This window comes from Erythrolamprus reginae, chromosome 1 (assembly GCF_031021105.1).
Source record: "Erythrolamprus reginae isolate rEryReg1 chromosome 1, rEryReg1.hap1, whole genome shotgun sequence".
In the NCBI taxonomy this organism is placed as follows: Eukaryota; Metazoa; Chordata; class Lepidosauria; order Squamata; family Dipsadidae; genus Erythrolamprus; species Erythrolamprus reginae.
The window spans coordinates 229257851-229274877 of NC_091950.1; the positions used below are offsets into that span (position 1 = coordinate 229257851).

Sequence of the window (17027 nt, forward strand, 5' to 3'; positions counted from 1 at the left end):
ATTTTTTCTTATCTGTCCATTTATAAACATTGTTCCATGCTTCATAAAACTTAGTATCTTCTTGATCATTTAAACGTCTTGTCATCATATCCATTTCCGCGCAATCTAATAATTTTGCTATAACTTCTTCTTTGGGGATTTCCTCCCCCTTCCAATTTTGCGCATACGTGATTCTAGCCGCAGTTAATATGTGTATAATTAAATATAAAATTTCTTTCTTGTAGGTCTGATTGGTAATTCCTAATAAATAAAATTCCGGGGTATTTTCAACCTCCTGTTTTACCGTTTCTTTTATTATTTTCTCTATCATCTTCCAATATATTTTAGCTTTACCACATGTCCACCATTGATGGTAATAGGTTCCTATTTCTTTCTTACATTTCCAACACAATGGAGAAGTTTTAGGGAACATTTTTGCTATTCTATTTGGTGGGAGATGCCATCTGTAAAACATTTTAATTTGATTTTCTTTTAATGATACTGATTTGGTCATTTTCCAATTGTTGACCCAAATTTTTTCCCATGTATCTATTTCAATTTCTTTACCAATGTTTTTGCACCATCTTATCATATTATCTTTTAGGGTCAGTTCTATATTTTTATGTGCAATAAGGAATTTATAAATTTTCCCTATTGTTTTTGTTTGATTAAGAGTAATTAAATTGCTTAACAAATTTTTATTTTTGTTAAAAATATAAAGTGTTTTATCTTTCTGGTATCTAGATCGAATCTGGGCATAATGCCACCAATCTATTGTTATCCCTTCATCTTGTAATGTAATCCTAGATTTTAATTTCATTTGATCATTTAATAAATCTTAATATCGTATAATTTTTTTGTCTTTTATAGATTTTGGGTGTATTATTGCTTCTAGAGGGGCAAGCCATTCTGGAATAGTTAAAAAGTGGTTTTTCCTTATGTCTTTCCAAACTTCTAGTAGGTATTTCCTTAATGTATGTCTTTTAAAATATGTGTGATTTTTCTCCTTATCATACCATATGAAGGCGTGCCATCCAAGCATAAGATCATACCCTTCTAAATTTAATATTCTTTTATTTTCTAGAGTAATCCAATCTCTAATCCATGTTAGGGCGGCCGCCTGATAATATAATTTCCAATTTGGAAGTCCAAATCCACCCCTTTCTTTAATATCTTCTAAACAATTAATTTTTATTCTTGCTTTTTTCCCTTGCCATAAAAACTTTTTAACTATATTTGTTAAATTTTTAAAGAAAGTACTCCCTGGGTTTATTGGGATTACCTGGAATAGAAATAAAATTTTAGGCAAGATGTTCATCTTAATTGTTGCTACTCTTCCTAAAAAAGACATTTTCAAATTATTCCAAATTTCTAAATCGTTTTTAATTTCTGTCAATAATTTTAAATAGTTATCATTTTTATAGTTATTGTTTTAGCTGTTAACCAAATTCCTAAATATTTTACTTTTTTAGCAATCTTTATTCCAGAGATATGTTCTAACTTGTTTTCTTGGATTTTACTCATATTTTTAGTTAAAAATTGTGTTTTACTTTTATTTATCTTTAAACCTGCTATCTTTCCATAATGTTCTATTGTCTGCATTAATATTGGGACTGTCTTAATCGGTTCTTCAATTATAAAAGTTAAATCATCTGCAAAGGCTTGAACTTTGTACGTCTCGTCACCTACAGTTAGGCCTTTTATTTTAGGGTCTGTTCTTATTTTAATTAATAAAGTCTCCAAAGCCATAATAAATAGCAATGGTGATAAGGGACAACCTTGACGAACTCCCTTATTTATCTCAAGTGTTGTTAATTGTTCATTATTCAATATTATGTTCGTTGTTTGTTTTAAGTAAATGGCATCTATTAAATTAACACATTTTGAGCCAAATTTCATTTTATTTAATTTCATTTTTATAAATATCCAATTAAGGTTATCAAAAGCTTTTTGAGCATCTAAGAACATTAAAGATAATGTTTTCCCTGGGTGTTGCTCATAGTATTCTAACGTGTTTATGACAATTCTAAGATTATTTTTGATTTGTCTACCTGGTAAAAAACCATTTTGATCTTGATGTATTATTCCATTTATAACTCTTTTAAGTCTGTCCGCATATATAGCAGTAAAGATCTTATAATCCACGTTCAATAATGATATAGGCCTATAATTTTTAATTTTTTCTGGTGCCGTACCCTGCTTATGAATTAAGGTTGTTAATGATTCTGTCCAAGATTTAGGAATTTTACCCTCAAGTCTACATTCATTGAAAGTTTCTAGCATATTATTTCTTATTGTTTCATTTTCTATTTTATACCATTCTGCCGGTATAGCATCTGGGCCAGTTGCTTTGTTATTTTTTTGTTTTTTAATTATTGTTAAAAGTTCTTCCATTGTTATTGGCCCATCCATAATATTCTGTTGATCTTCCGTTATTTGTGGTAATTCTGAATGTTCTAAGTAATTAAAAACTTCATCTTCACTAGTAATATCTTTTGTATATAGTTCTTTAAAAAACTTATTCACAATATCTGCTTTTCCTTCTGTATCATATTTTATTGTACCATCCTTATCCTCTAGTTTTTTAATAAGTTTTGATTGCCTCTGTTTTCTAAGTTTATATGCTAACCATCTGCCTGGTTTGTTCGCGTGTTCAAAATAATGTTGTTTAGCCCTTTTTATCTTTTCAGCTATTTGATTTTGTTCTATCAATCTAATTTTATGTTTGATTACGCTCATTTCTGTTTTCAAATATCTATTCTTTATATGTTGTGATAAAGATTCTAATTGTTTTAATTCATTTATTAATTGTTCATATATTTTTTTATTTTCCTTGTTATGTCTTGCTGTGTAGGATATCGTTAATCCTCTAATGTATGCTTTAGCTGCGTCCCATAAATTTTGTGGAGTAGTATCTAAATTTTTATTAATTTCAAAAAATATTTTTAATTCTTTTTCAATCCAATCCTTGTATTTCTTATCTTTCAAAATATTTCTATTCATCCACCAATTAACCTGTTTATTTTTAGTTCTCATATGGACTACCACAGGATTATGATCAGCCCAAATGTTGACATCTATCTCGACCTCTTTCATTTGTTCAGCAATTATTTTTGAAGCCCATACCATATCTATTCTTGTCCAAATTTTATGGGGGTTGGAATAAAAAGTGTATTGTCTCTTGTGGGGATGTCTTTCCCTCCAAACGTCATTTAATAGTAATTCCGCTTTCATTTTCTGGAAAGTACTAGGCAATAAGTTCTTACTTCTCTTCTTACTTTTGTTGTTTCCCCCCCCCCCCCGAGTGATTTAATTGTCTGTTTGTAATAGCATTAAAATCACCAATTATTAACATATTTTCAATATTTAACTCTGTTATTACTTGATGCAATTTTTTATAGAATGTTATTTGGTCTTCATTAGGGGCATAAATTGAGACAATTACCAAAGGTCTAGGTTCAATATCAACTTGTACAATCAAAATTCTACCTTCATCATCTTTATATATTTGTTTGGAATTTATAGAGTTTTCAACATACATCACTACTCTTTTTTTTTTATCTGCTAATGCAGCATACATTTTTCCAATTTTGGGATATAATAATAGTTTCTGATTACTTTTTTTAATATGCACTTCTTGTAATACAGTAATACCCCGGTTATTGCGTCCCCGACCATTGCGAACAGGGTAATTTGCGATTTTTCAACCCGGAAGTCAAAACACCATCTGCGCATGTGTGCCCTTTTTTTCTATGGGCACGCATGCGTAGATGGCGCCCGGCAGATCAGCTGCTGGGCGGCTTCCCTGGGTCTTCCCCCTCTTGCTGGCGGGAGGGCAAGCAGCGGGCATCAGCAAGGAGTTTCCCCACCGCCCACGCAAACTCCTCGCTGCCGCCCGCCCTTCGCCCGCCCACGCCGTTCATTCTCGCCGCTTTCGAGCTGAGTCCCGGAGCGAATTCGCTCCAGGACTCATGTCGAAAGCGGCGACAGCCAGCGCGGAGAAGCCGTTCGCTGGCGCTGGCTGTCGGCGCTTTTGAGCTGAGTCCCGGAGCGAATTCGCTCCGGGACTCAGCTCGAAAGCGGCGACAGCCAGCGCGGAGAAGCCGTTCGCTGGCGCTGGCTGTCGGCGCTTTCGAGCTGAGTCCCGGAGCGAATTCGCTCCGGGACTCAGCTCGAAAGCGCCGACAGCCAGCGCGGAGAAGCCGTTCGCTGGCGCTGGCTGTCGGCGCTTTTGAGCTGAGTCCCGGAGCGAATTCGCTCCGGGACTCAGCTCGAAAGCGCCGACAGCCAGCGCCAGCGAACGGCTTCTCCGCGCTGGCTGTCGGCGCTTTCGAGCTGAGTCCCGGAGCGAATTCGCTCCGGGACTCAGCTCGAAAGCGCCGACAGCCAGCGCGGCGCGGCTGTTTTAAAATGTCGCCGCCGGCATGGGGGGCTTGCCAGCACCCCCCGGACCCCCAACCCGGGTTTGGGGGGCTGCTAGGAAGCCCCCCATGCCGGCGGCGACATTTTAAAACAGCCGCGCCGCCCCCAATCTTTGGCTCCTCGCTAGCGCTGCGGGAGTAAAAACACCATCTGCACATGCGCAGATGGTGTTTTTTCTTCCACAGCGCTACTTCGCGAAAACCCGCTCGTTGCGGGGGGGTCCTGGAACGGAACCCTCGCAACGAGCGGAGGATCACTGTATTGCTATTTGAGCATTTTGATTTCTGATTTTGGAGAAAATTTGTTTCCTTTTTCTTGGTTCATTAAGTCCATTCACATTAACAGAAAAGATCTTTAAGTCTTTACTTGTCATTTATTTGGTTTTTTAGTTTCGCGCTGAGGTTGAACTCTTCTAGCGCCTCGGTCCTGCTCTACTATCAGAGCTGCGGCCCCCATGTCCTGCACCTGCTGGATTGCTAGTTCTTTCATAGGTTGCTGTTGCGCTGGTTGCTGTTGGGCAGTTTGTTGGTTTGCTAATTGATCCAGGTGACTTATGCCACTGTTTTCAAAGAAATCCGTTGCTTGTTCCAAGTTTTCCAGCTTATATCTTCTGGAACGCCAGGTCAATGCTATCCCTTCTGGAATAAGCCAGCGAAAAGTTATATTTTCTTTGATCAAAATTCTGGTTAGGAAATGATAATCTCTTCTGCTTTCTCTGACACCTCTTGGGACTTGTTTTAATATTTTTATTTCAAATCCTTTGTGTTGTAGTTTAGAAGTTCTTGCCCAATGCAGTATGTCATCTCGCAAAGTCTTTCTTGCAAACTTGATATGGATCTCTCTCGGGAGATTGTGGTGACGGATGTAGCTATTTGAAATTCTGAAAACTTCATCGATTTCTTTTAATATCTCTGTAGGGTCAACCTGGAGTATTCCTCCAATGGTTTCAGCCATAGTCATCTTTAAATCTTCATCTTTTTCTTCTATTATATTCTGAAATCTTAGCCCATATGAAGCACGTTACATCTCGAGGTGAGTGATTGATTCATCATATCTTCTGTATCGTGAGTCTGCTCTGCCTTCAAAGTAATCCATTCTCTTTTCAATTTTAACAGTCTTTTCTTCAACTTTTTTAACACGATCTTCGTTTTCCTGTAGAGTTTGTTGCATTTCCTTCATCTGTGCCTTCACCTCTCCCATGTCTGCTTTCAGGTCAGCCATCTCTGTTTTGAATTCCGCCAAATCTGATTTTATGGCCTCTCTTTGTTGTGTTGCCTCATCCTTTATAGCCTCTCGTTGTTGGGCTGCATCCTCTTGGGATTTAAACATAAAATCCTGCATTGCTTTTAGAGTTTCTTGTATTGTTATCAGAGTGGGCTGCTGAGATTTTTCTTTGTCCTTCTCCTTGGTAGACATGGTTACAGATAAAACTTGATGCGTCGGAGAAGGATGAGGCGAACCTTGTGGAGAAGAAGTTGCAGCTGCTGCTTGTTTTTTAACTGTTTTGACATAGGTTGAAGTGCTTGACATTTTCAAATTTTAAAATTACTATCAGTTTGTATTTAGTGAAAAGAAGAAAACCACTATAAATCCCAAACTTGTTCAATAAGCTTTATAACCAATTTCCCTTAAGAGACAGCAATATGTTATTACCTAGTAAAAACCACCAATCTGTTAATCAAATTGCTAATAAAATTCACAATAAATTTCCTTATAACTTTAAATTTAAAAAACCGAAAAAAAGAATAAAGAGTATAATACTTAGTTTAAAGAAAGGAGATAAGAAAAGAGAAAAATAGGGTGGATAAAAAACTGAATGAAAACAGAATAAAACGAAAGAGAATATCTATTAAAAAGTAAAGAAAAAAAAGGGTAAAAATATATCCAAGAACGTTAAGAGAAGGCAAATGTGAGTGGGGAAAGAAGAAGGAAAAAGGGAAGAAATAACAGAGAAAGGCTGTCTTGTGAGAGAGAAAAGCAGCAGAAAGCAAAAAAAGAGGGGTTTTTAATTTAGTTTAGTTAGAGTAGAGCAGGAAACCAAGGTTTATTAACAATGCATATATTCTAGATCAATATACTTTTAAAAGCAGCAATATAACAGCAATACAAAAAGAGGAGAAAAAAAGAATTGATTTAAAGAACAAAATGTAAGTATTATATACTTAAGATCTTCTTATAAATCAGATGGTCTTTGTTAATAAAGGATGTTGTAGATTCAGTGATGGCAGAAAATAAGCTTCTATGTAGTTATTTCTATATAGTTCCAATTTTCTAATGCAAAGAAAAGTCAAATTTATGATTTTCTTTTATGTTAAAATGGAGTCAGTTGGTGTTTCACAGTCAAAGAACAAATGCAGGCAAATTCTCTGTTGTTTAAGGCTTAAAATGGAGTCAGTTTATGCTTCACAGTGCCAGGCAGGTAGCAAGAGAGTCTTCGCAAATAATCCACAGGCAGTCAGCAAGTAATCCAAAGATGATAGTAATCCAAAAACAGGCAAACCAAACAAAGCTAAATGTGTTCTTGTAGCTTTAATAAATCAATTAATTTTATTTTCCATTTGTCTTCAAATTGATAGTTTATTTCATTTTGTCGTTGTAAAAGAGAGCAAAAAAGGAAAGCAGTAAAAGTATTCTTTATCCCTCCACTGTTGAAGTTAGAGCCCAGGATACAATATTTACTGGTAGTTTAGAAATCCCAAATTCTATTCATCTTTGGAAATTAAATCTTTTTAAAAATCATGTCAAATTAGAGTTATTTTATTAATTCTTCAATATTTTTAGTAGTACAAAAATTTAAAACTTCAAAGTTCAAGTTCAAAGTTATAAACAAAAGTGAAAAGAAATTAGATCCGGCTATTACTTGCGGTTGGATACAAGTTCTCAAAAACTTTCCCTTTCGCCTTGTTGAAAAAAAACCCTTTCACTTGTAACTTTTACAATGATCGAATCTTCCGTTTTTAAACATGAAACAAAAGGTTTTTACCTTGGGTTTTCTTGTTTGCTGTATTCCCTTTCGGTAAAAATATGCTGCAAATTGTCTTCACTTTCTTTTGTCTTTTCCTTGCTTCCCGCTGGGTTTGGAGAGATCGCACTGACCGATCCTCTTGAGGGAGGATCGGTTCTCCCTTTTCTGAAGCTGCGGGGCAAACCGCTGTATCTGGAGCTTCGGCGGCGGCTCCTTGGACAGAGGGGAGCCCCCTGTTCTAGGATCGGGCCATCCGGACCCGATCCGATCGCAAACCGCGACCTTCGGAGAGGTTGAAGGAGCCTCAAGGCAGAGCCCTGCCAAAGAGGCTCCGCTGCGGTCTCTATCCAGACCGGAAGTCGGAGCACCTCCCTTATGATACCAGGTTGCAACACCTTGGTCTCTTCAGCCTTGAAAGACAGTGTTTAAGGAGTGACTTGATCGAAATGTATAAAATCATGCATGGGATAGAAAAGGTGGATAGAGAAAGATTCTTTTCTCTATCACACAATACTAGGACGAGGGGGCACTCCCTAAAGCTCATAGGTAAAAAAGCAAGGACAAATAAAGGGAAATATTTCTTCACCCAGAGGTTCGTTGATTTATGGAATTCACTCCCATAAGAGGTTGTGACAGCTGTCAGCCTTGATAGCTTCAAGGCAAGATTAGACAGATTCATGGATGCCAAGTGTATGGGTGGTTATTGAAACGGATGTCCATGTGCCGCCTCTATGTTGGTTGAGGCAGGCAAGATTCCCTTGAGTGCCATTTGTTGGGGGTCAAGGGAAAGGGAGGCTTTTGCCTTCTCTTTCTGCTCAAGATCCCTATGTACAATTGGTGGGCCACTGTGTGACACAGAATGCTGGACTTGATGGGCTTTGGTCTTCTTATGTTCTTATGCCTTTTGCTCTTGGTGTGCTTCAGAGGGCCTTTCGCCTACCTGTATTCCACTGCCGAAAGTACTGAAATTCCTCCAGATGGGATTGACCATGGGCTTATCTCACAACACGCTGAGGAGGCAGGTGGCAGTCCTATTTTCATGTCTCCAATGATACACTGGCTCAATTTCCAACAGTCCGTCGCTTCTTAAGAGCGGTGGCCAATCCCCGTCTCCAGTCGTTCACCGTTATCGTACCTGTGACCTTCCCAGGGTTTTAAAGTGACTTACCGGTCCACCATACAAGCCACTCAGTGAAGCTTCCCTCAGACACCTCTCCCACAAAGTAGCCTTTCTGTTAGCTATCGCAGAATATCAGCCTTGTCTTAACAATTTTTCCAGTCCCGACTGACTATCTATATGGAGAAAGTATTAAAATAAAAGAAAGTATTAAAACAAACATTTGGTGTTCTATATTTACATTAATTGTTTTCTCCGTTCTTTCCAGGATATTAAGCCTACCCTAGGTCTTCCTGATCTTCCAATGGAGTGTCTCAAACTACCTCCTCTTCAGGTGAGTAGAAATAGTGGGCCGTATGTTTCAAGTACTTCCCGACAATAAGAAGTCTTAGCTTGTCTTGAACATAAGCCATTGATTGAATAAAAAGTATTCCACTAATGTCAATTTCATTTTGTACTGTTACACTTTCTATTTTATAGAATGAGGTTTTGAAGATTGGAAATCCACACGCTCTTCTTTATGAGATGAATATCATTCAGCAATCAGATGAGATGAAGAATATGATTGCATTTCTAGAACAATTATATGAAAAGGCCGACCATTGACATTGTGGAAATTTTGGATTTAGTTAAGAAAATACAGTCTACTATTTTATTGGGGTAAAGATATCAAGAGATAGGCTTCTCAGTAACAAGCTAGTCCCATTCTTTGATCCTAACTGCCATTAAGATTTGATGCAAAACTCTTCATGTTGATCAGATATGACAAAATATGTTTTTAACCTTTTGACCAGTATTCCACATAAGGCTACTTATTATAGTACCAAACAGAAAATGTCCACTGGTTTTGGGTTGTAGTTTCTTTTTGAATATGCTGTTTAAATGTAAGCAGACCTGCTGCTTGAGAAACATGTATGAATGCAGATAACAGCATTTGATTACTTCCTTGACAAGCTGATTTAAGCATAAACAAGTTTTCACTGGATACTTAGGCTCAGTTCAACTTGGAACTAATGAGCAACAAGTTTCCGGCTCTTAAAAATCAAAGGGTAGGAATTTATTTTCCCCCTGCATCCGGGAACTGAATATTTGTCATCTGTAAATTTTTGTGGATGTTGGTAAAGAATATAAGCTGCTTGCTTAGGAGGGTAATGCTCAGGATTCCTAAATATAGCTTTTTTCACTCTGCTCCTTTAGTTGCAAATTATTATATAGCAGGTTGAGATGTCTTTCTTCACTTGGAATTGTATCTGAGAAAAAGAAGAAAGAGTGTCAAAACAACACTTAGCTCAACTAGCATTATTACTTTTTGGGAACCTATCATAGTTCAATTTCTAGAAATGGCAAAAACAGTTGCTTCTTTCATATTTGTCTTTAGAAATAGGTCTAGTAGGAAAAGGTGGCATTAGTTTCAAGAAAGATTTATCATTATGTTATTCTCTTAAATTGTTGTGGAATGAGATGCTCACTTGGCCATCAAAGGTAAGTCTTTGCTCCTTCCAGTGAGTGGGAGAAAATCTTTAAAGTGGACTGTGCTTGTTGTTTTTGTTCTCCATTGAGACATCGGGCAATATCATTGGTTGCTTGAAGTATCTCAGTTTAATACTGAATATTAAGATGTCCAATCACATCTAATGAAAATGTTAATTTTATTTCTTTATGTAAAAAGATCAATCTTATATATAATCAAGCAATAGACCTGCTGTTGCCTGTCCTTTGAAGTATAATTAGTTCTCATGGATATTGAAATTAATACTTAAAAGCAGTAGCCTAAATTTGAACTATTTTAATTATAGGGTATCAATCTTCACTCAGATTACCGTTGAAATAAAATGATACCTGATTCTCTTTGGATTTAAGAACAAGTACAGGGGATGACTCCCTTTCTCAGGGTTGTGTTCCTCTCTGTTAATTTTCAAGGGATATTCACTTTTGGAAATAAAACAAATTACTGTAATTATCACCTTGGCCTAGATTCATTTTTCATTTTTTTTGAAAGAGTTGTATATTTAAAAAATAAATATGTTTTTTGATGCAACCTTAAAGAATACTGTGGTGTTGTTATAAAGATATCTTACATTTACATGTTTCTATGGAGAAAACCTACAGTAGTCTGATTCTGAGAGGTAAAATTTTATATATGGTTATTACATAAGGGACATCAGAAGCTTAAGTAAAGGAGGCATGTTTGAGACAGATTTTAGCTAAAATATGTAAGCACATCATATTGTAAACCTACATTTTCTGTAATAGAATATTGTATTTGAATTGTTCAGTCTTTGTGATGTGTTGGTATTCTGCAATGATTCTATAGCTCCCTGGGATAAAGATTTAAGTCACTAGTATGTAGATTTATATAAATTGTCAAGGACAATTTGGTTGTAGCAGCTGTTTACAAGAAACAAAATAACCCTTAAAATACCGTATATACTCGAGTATAAGTCGAGTTTTTTAGCCCAAAAAATGGGCTGAAAAACCCGACCTCGACTTATACTCGGGTGACTGACATGTCACCACAAGAGGGCGCAAGCGGCTGAGGGAAAGACAGCCGTCTGCCTTTGCTTCAACTAGAAAGAAGCGGCAACTGCCCGGTCAAGAAGCAAGAATCTCCCCCCCCCCCCCCAGCCAAACAGCTTTTTTCTTGTTTAGCACGGCGTTTGAGTGGTTGGCAGGTTCCTTTGCTTGCACGCAAGAGCCAACCACTCGAACGCCGCGCTAAACAAGAAAAAAGCCGTTTGCCTAGGGGGGGGGGGATTCTTGCTTCTTAACCGGGCAGTTGCCCCCTCTCCCAGAGCTTCTTTGGAGCTGAAGCAAAGGCAGACGATTGCCTTTTCCTCGGTCGCTTCCCGGAGACCGCTTTGGGACATCGCTTTGGGAGAGGGGACAACTGCTCCCGGTTAAGAAGCAAGAATCCCCCCCCTAGCCAAACGGCTTTTTTCTTGTTTAGCGCGGCGTTCGAGTGGTTGGCTCTTGCGTGCAAGCAAAGGAACCTGCCAACCACTCAAACGCCGCGCTAAACAAGAAAAAAGCCGTTTGGCTGGGGGGGGGGATTTTTGCTTCTTAAACCGGGAGCAGTTGCCCCCTCTCCCACAGCTTCTTTGGAGCTGAAGCAAAGGCAGACGATTGCCTTTTCCTCGGTCGCTTCCCGGAGACCGCTTTGGGACATCGCTTTGGGAGAGGGGGGCAACTGCTCCCAGTTAAGAAGCAAGAATCCCCCTCCCCCAGCCAAACGGCTTTTTTCTTGTTTAGCGCGGCGTTCGAGTGGTTGGCTCTTGCGTGCAAGCAAAGGAACCTGCCAACCACTCAAACGCCGCGCTAAACAAGAAAAAAGCCATTTGGCTGGGGGGGGGGATTCTTGCTTCTTAAACCGGGAGCAGTTGCCCCCTCTCCCAAAGTGATGTCCCAAAGCGGTCTCCGGGAAGCAACCAAGGGAAAGGCAATCGTCTGCCTTTCCTTCATCCCGAAAGAGGAGGAAAATGCCCTGCCTTCCCCCAGCCGGTTAACTTGAAGCGCTCGGTTAACCGGCTGGGGGAAGGCAGGGCATTTGCCTCCTCTTTTGAGCTGAAGGAAAGGCAGACGACTGCCTTTCCCTCGGTTGCTTCCCGGAGACCGCTTTGGAACGTTGCTTTGCTTGCGCCTGCCCCTCCTACAGCGGAGAGAGGCGGCAAATGGCCAGCCCTTCCCCCACCCGCTTAGCTGAGCCCTTCGGGAAGGTGCCGCCTGTCTTCGCTGTAGGAAAGGCAGGCACATCCAAAGCGCGTGGGGAAGTGGCTGTGGGAGGCAACGACATTCCTAAGCCGGTGAGGTGTGGTGGGGGGGGTGGCGAGAAGATAGAAGCAAGAATCCACCCCCCCCCAGCTTTTTCCCCCTCTCCCCGCAAGAAAAGGAGCCAGCCAAACACTCCAATGCCGCGCTAGAGGGGGGAAAAGCCGATGAGGTGTGTGTGGGGGGGGGGTGGATTCTTGCTTCTGTCTTCTCAACACCCCGTCACCCCACCTCTCGGGAAGAGAGCAACAGGAAAGGACGCGGTTTTCTTCTGCCGGGTCGAGGACAAAGCGGGTGTTGAGGGCGGCGGGCGAGCAACATTTCAGCGGGCGAGCAACATTTCAGCGGGGAGAAAACCCCAAGCTGAGAGTGCCTTTTAAAATCACTCTCCTCTCAGCCTCGGCAAGCTGCCGAGAAGTGGGGTTTTTGGAGTGGGGAGGCAAAAACGCTCAGAATGTCACCAACGAGGCATTTCTCCAAGGGGCGGGGGTCCCTAAACTTTCCTTTAACCCCAGCGGACACAAAGATGGGAATGCGTGGTCCTCGCCAGCCACCCATCTGCGGGGGCTGCCCCGCGCCAAGGCAGAATTAAATTCAACAACCAAAATATTATATTTTTTAAAAACATACTTTTTTGACAGTTTGTTTGCCTTTTAAGACATCTCTCTGGCTGTGCCTAATGTCAACAATATAAAGTTTTGCCAGGTGAATTTTTTTTTGCCAGATTAGCTATGGATCTCACTGAAGAAATTTTAAAGAATACTCAAAATGATTCTTCATTTGCTTTGTAACCTTAAATAAAAAAACAATACAGTATTGACTCTGTAATTTACCCGGGGAGGGGACAGGAGGGGGGCACAGACAGACAGGAAAGGAAGACAGACAGACAGACAGACAGAGACCTATGACCACAATTGAGCTCAAAATTTGTTGTTAAGCAAAAGCATTGTTAAGTGAAAATCACCACATTTTACTCAATCCATGACATTTCCTAGCTCTAACAATGATGTGCAAGCTAGGGAAGTACCGGTACATCTGAAGACATGTGTAATGTTCTAGTTATGGTTAACTGTGTGGCAGAAAGTGGACTCTGGGTTTGTTTTCCTATTACAGTAAGTGAGGTTGAATGTCCCATATATAATTTTACAAGAGCTCTCTCTCTTTCTCTCTCTGTATATACACATACAGTTTATATAGTAGATAATGTACAGTATATTTTTGTGTGCCTGTGTGTAATATTTATTTACACATGGCATATATACATAGAATTAAGTATATTTTGGATGTTCAGTAATTGTAAATATAGAGGGAAATTGTATCTCTTTGAGGCAAGGAGAGGTCAAGTATCCTAACCCTAACCCAAACCAGCAGGAGCAGGGGATTGAGGTAAGTACCTAGGTACTTGCATTTTTTTTTGCCTATACCTGCCTAGGGGGATATATACCTGTTTACCCTCTTTTAAACTTACAGAGCTAGTTTACTGGCTTTCTTTGAAATAAATATTCTAAAATATTTAATCTACTGATGCCTCAATTGATGTAATTTTATTGGTTTCCATTTTTATAAGTTACCAGTAGCCGCTGCAATTTCCACCCTCGACTTATACAGGGGTTTATAAATTTTCCCAGTTTTTGTGGCAAAAGTAGGCGCCTCGACTTATAGTCGGAGCGACTTATACTCGAGTATATACGGTAATCAAAAATAAGGTGTTTACTCCCTAATAGGGAAGCTTGTACTGCTTTTTAAAACTTCAGTTAGTTTAAATATAAATGTTTTAATTATATTTTTTTCCTATAGACATGCAATTACTTTAGATAAACCACAACAATTGTTTTATATTCCAGAATAAATAATTCTACAAATAACTACCTGTATTTCTGTAGGATATATATTTATATGTTTGAGTTTTTCTTTGAAGTTTCTTTTCCCTTTTGAACCACCCTTTAAGAGAGATATAGATGACCTTTTCTCCCTTTCTTTGGTCCATACATCACTTCAGGATCATTCTGCTGAAATCTGAAGTACAATGAATTTTTATCAGCGGGTGTGGCTTAAGGGATAAATAAATTTAAGTCTGATACGCTTGATATATTTACATTCATTGACATTCCTATCTCACACTACCTCTTAAACCAGCGGTTCCCAAACTACAGCCCGTGGGACGGATGTGGCCCACTGAGGCCATTTATCCGGCCCGCGGGTGACTTCCGGTACTGTTAACAGTCCGTTGCTGGGAGGGGCGGGGACCACAGCGGTCGGGAGATTGCTGTAGGGGCCCGCTGACATCAAGCCCTGTGCCTGCCAGCAAAGCCGCCCGCCCAGGGAAGCAGCACACTTTTCAAATGCGCACTTTTCAAATACGCTGCTTCCCCAGGCAGGCAGCTTTGCTCGGCGGTGCCGGGCTTGACATCAGCAGGCCCATGTTGCTGCGACAGCAACCCCCTGACCACCGTGCTCGCCTTGTGCCATGGGGGCTGGGGGGCGGCTGCTTGCAAGCCTGGGGAGGGCAACATGCGGCGTTGGGGTTGCTTCTAGGCTGGTCCCTCCAGTTAAATAAAACAACAAGCAGCGGGCGGAAGGGAAAAGACACCGGGGAAGCCTTTCCTCCCCTCCTTCATGCCTTTTCGGCTGGGGAGTGAGAGAAGCGGAGACAGGCAAAAGGTGGATGTGCATGCTCCGTTCCCTTTGGAAGCTAATGAGCTGCCAAGGTAGCGCCACCTGTGGAGGGAGCCCCCTGGTAGTCAGCCACGGCCACAGCAAGAAACGGTGCCTTTGCCCATTCCTGCTGAGACGGAAAGTGAACGGCTCTGCTATGTCGAGAGAGGGAGAGAGAAAAGGGAGGGAGGGAAAGAGAAAGAAAGAGAAGTGATTTGATTTAAGCATATGGTAAGCACTCAAGTAATAACAGAAAACAAAAAAACTAGCCCTCACCTGTTTTTGTAAATGGTTCAAGAGTTCACACACATACACACAGGGGAAGGAGACGGGTGGAAAAAGAGAGGAGAAGTGAAAGGGAAGGAATGAGAGAAAAAGGGAGGAAGGGGGGAGAGGCAGGAGAGGTATCCAGAAATGAGAACAGTGGTAGAAATTTGGGGTGATTGATTATTAAATATGGATTGAATATGGAATATTGGTAAAATATATATTTAAGTGTTGTTTTAAATTAGGATGTATTAATTTGTAAAATTGGATTAGAATTTTATAACTATAGAATTACATAGGTAAAATTAATGGAAGATACATATGATAAACAAGGAGTTTGTGATATGTACTGTATGATTTTATGAATTTGCGTTATGCACTTTAAATATACTTGGAAATGTAGAAGATTGATGAAAGTTAATAATAGTAAATGCTAAGTGCCTGAAAATTAATTGAGCTTGGAAATATTGAATGAAATTATAGAAAAGTATAATTTATAGAAATATATTGATGCATTATTTTTCTATTGGTATTTTACTTTTTCATAGGTTTTTTTTATAGTCCGGCCCTCCAACAGTCTGAGGAACAGTGAACTGGCCCCCCTGTGTAAAAGGTTTGGGGACCCTTGTCTTAAACACTCCTTATAAAAATATCAGTACCTGCAAAAAACATCATTCCTATTGTACTTTCTAGATCAGTGGTTCTCAACCTTTCTAATGCTGCAACCACTTAATACAGTTCCTCATGTTGTGGTGACCCCCAACCATAAATCTAGTGCCAATTCTCCTAACAGAACTTTAAGTTGATTGGCAAGAAGATCAAGGGGACACCCCCACTATAAACACCTGATTGGTCGGATTGTTAAAAATATATTCCAAGGCACCAGAATAGAAGCTTTAGTTCCTAACACTGTAGGAGATTTGTCTTTTCCCAAGGTCTTAGGCGACCCCTGTAAAACGGTCATTCGACCCGCCCAAAGGGGTCCCGACCCCCAGGTTGAGAACCATTGATCTAGATGATACTCCTGTAAACCATGATCCACAAAAGATTCAGTCAGGCAAATAAGATGGTGAAGAGATAGAGTTGCATACAGAAAGTTTTTCCCTGACAAAAATAAAAGAAAACTGGTATCAAATAAAAGAAGCTAAATGTTTTGAAGGCAATGAAGCTACCTACTTTTCAGAATTGTGCACAAATTTGAGAATTCTATAATAATGTTTAGAGCTAACAATGACTTTATTGTATTGTATTGATTATAGCAGTTCTCATTCAAAGTATGTCAAAACATCTTTTGCAATAAATGCAAGTATAATTGCAGAGGAAGATATGTGTAATGAAATACATGCAGAACATATCTTGGATTTGTTCGGCCAGTATTTCAAATCCTTCCTCTACAAGTGGAGCTAGTTTCCACCCACCTGGTGACCCATCCTAGAAGTGTTATATATAACTGAAGTGCAGTTTCCTCTTCATATTTTGCCTGTGTTCTGTGTTTGTATAATAATGCTGTAGAGTCAACTCCGGGTATATGAGGATAGCTCCAGCTACCTGACAATTGGGATTATGGCCATTGAAATGACTGTCTAGACAGATGAATGCATTCAGGATTCACTAATTTATGAGTATTTTCATAAATTTCACTAATTTATGAGTATTTATGAGTATGAGTATTTTCTTTAAATGGATAGATCTTTTTAAAAGTGCCTAATTTTGAAATGCAAAACTTCCAATGAGTTTGTTTTTAGTCTGTTATTCTACCTATACTATAAATTCTGCATTCAGGCAGTATAATTTCTGTGTTGCTATGTTAGGATTGTTTCTTTTTACCTGCATTTTTCCACTTTCTCAGTTCAAAGC

General features: G+C 39.5%; 1 protein-coding gene across 4 annotated transcripts in view; it reads left to right on the forward strand.

The window, feature by feature from the left end:
* Nucleotides 1–10521, forward strand: part of CENPQ (centromere protein Q) — a 28675-nt gene extending 18154 nt beyond the window's left edge. For all 4 annotated transcript variants that reach the window (XM_070732478.1, XM_070732476.1, XM_070732479.1 and 1 more), the window contains 2 exons: nucleotides 8752–8817; nucleotides 8964–10521. In XM_070732478.1, the coding sequence (XP_070588579.1) occupies nucleotides 8752–8817; nucleotides 8964–9089 (192 nt within the window). In that variant the 3' untranslated portion in view covers nucleotides 9090–10521. The remainder of the gene's footprint in view (nucleotides 1–8751; nucleotides 8818–8963) is intronic.
* The last annotated feature ends 6506 nt before the right edge of the window (nucleotides 10522–17027 follow it).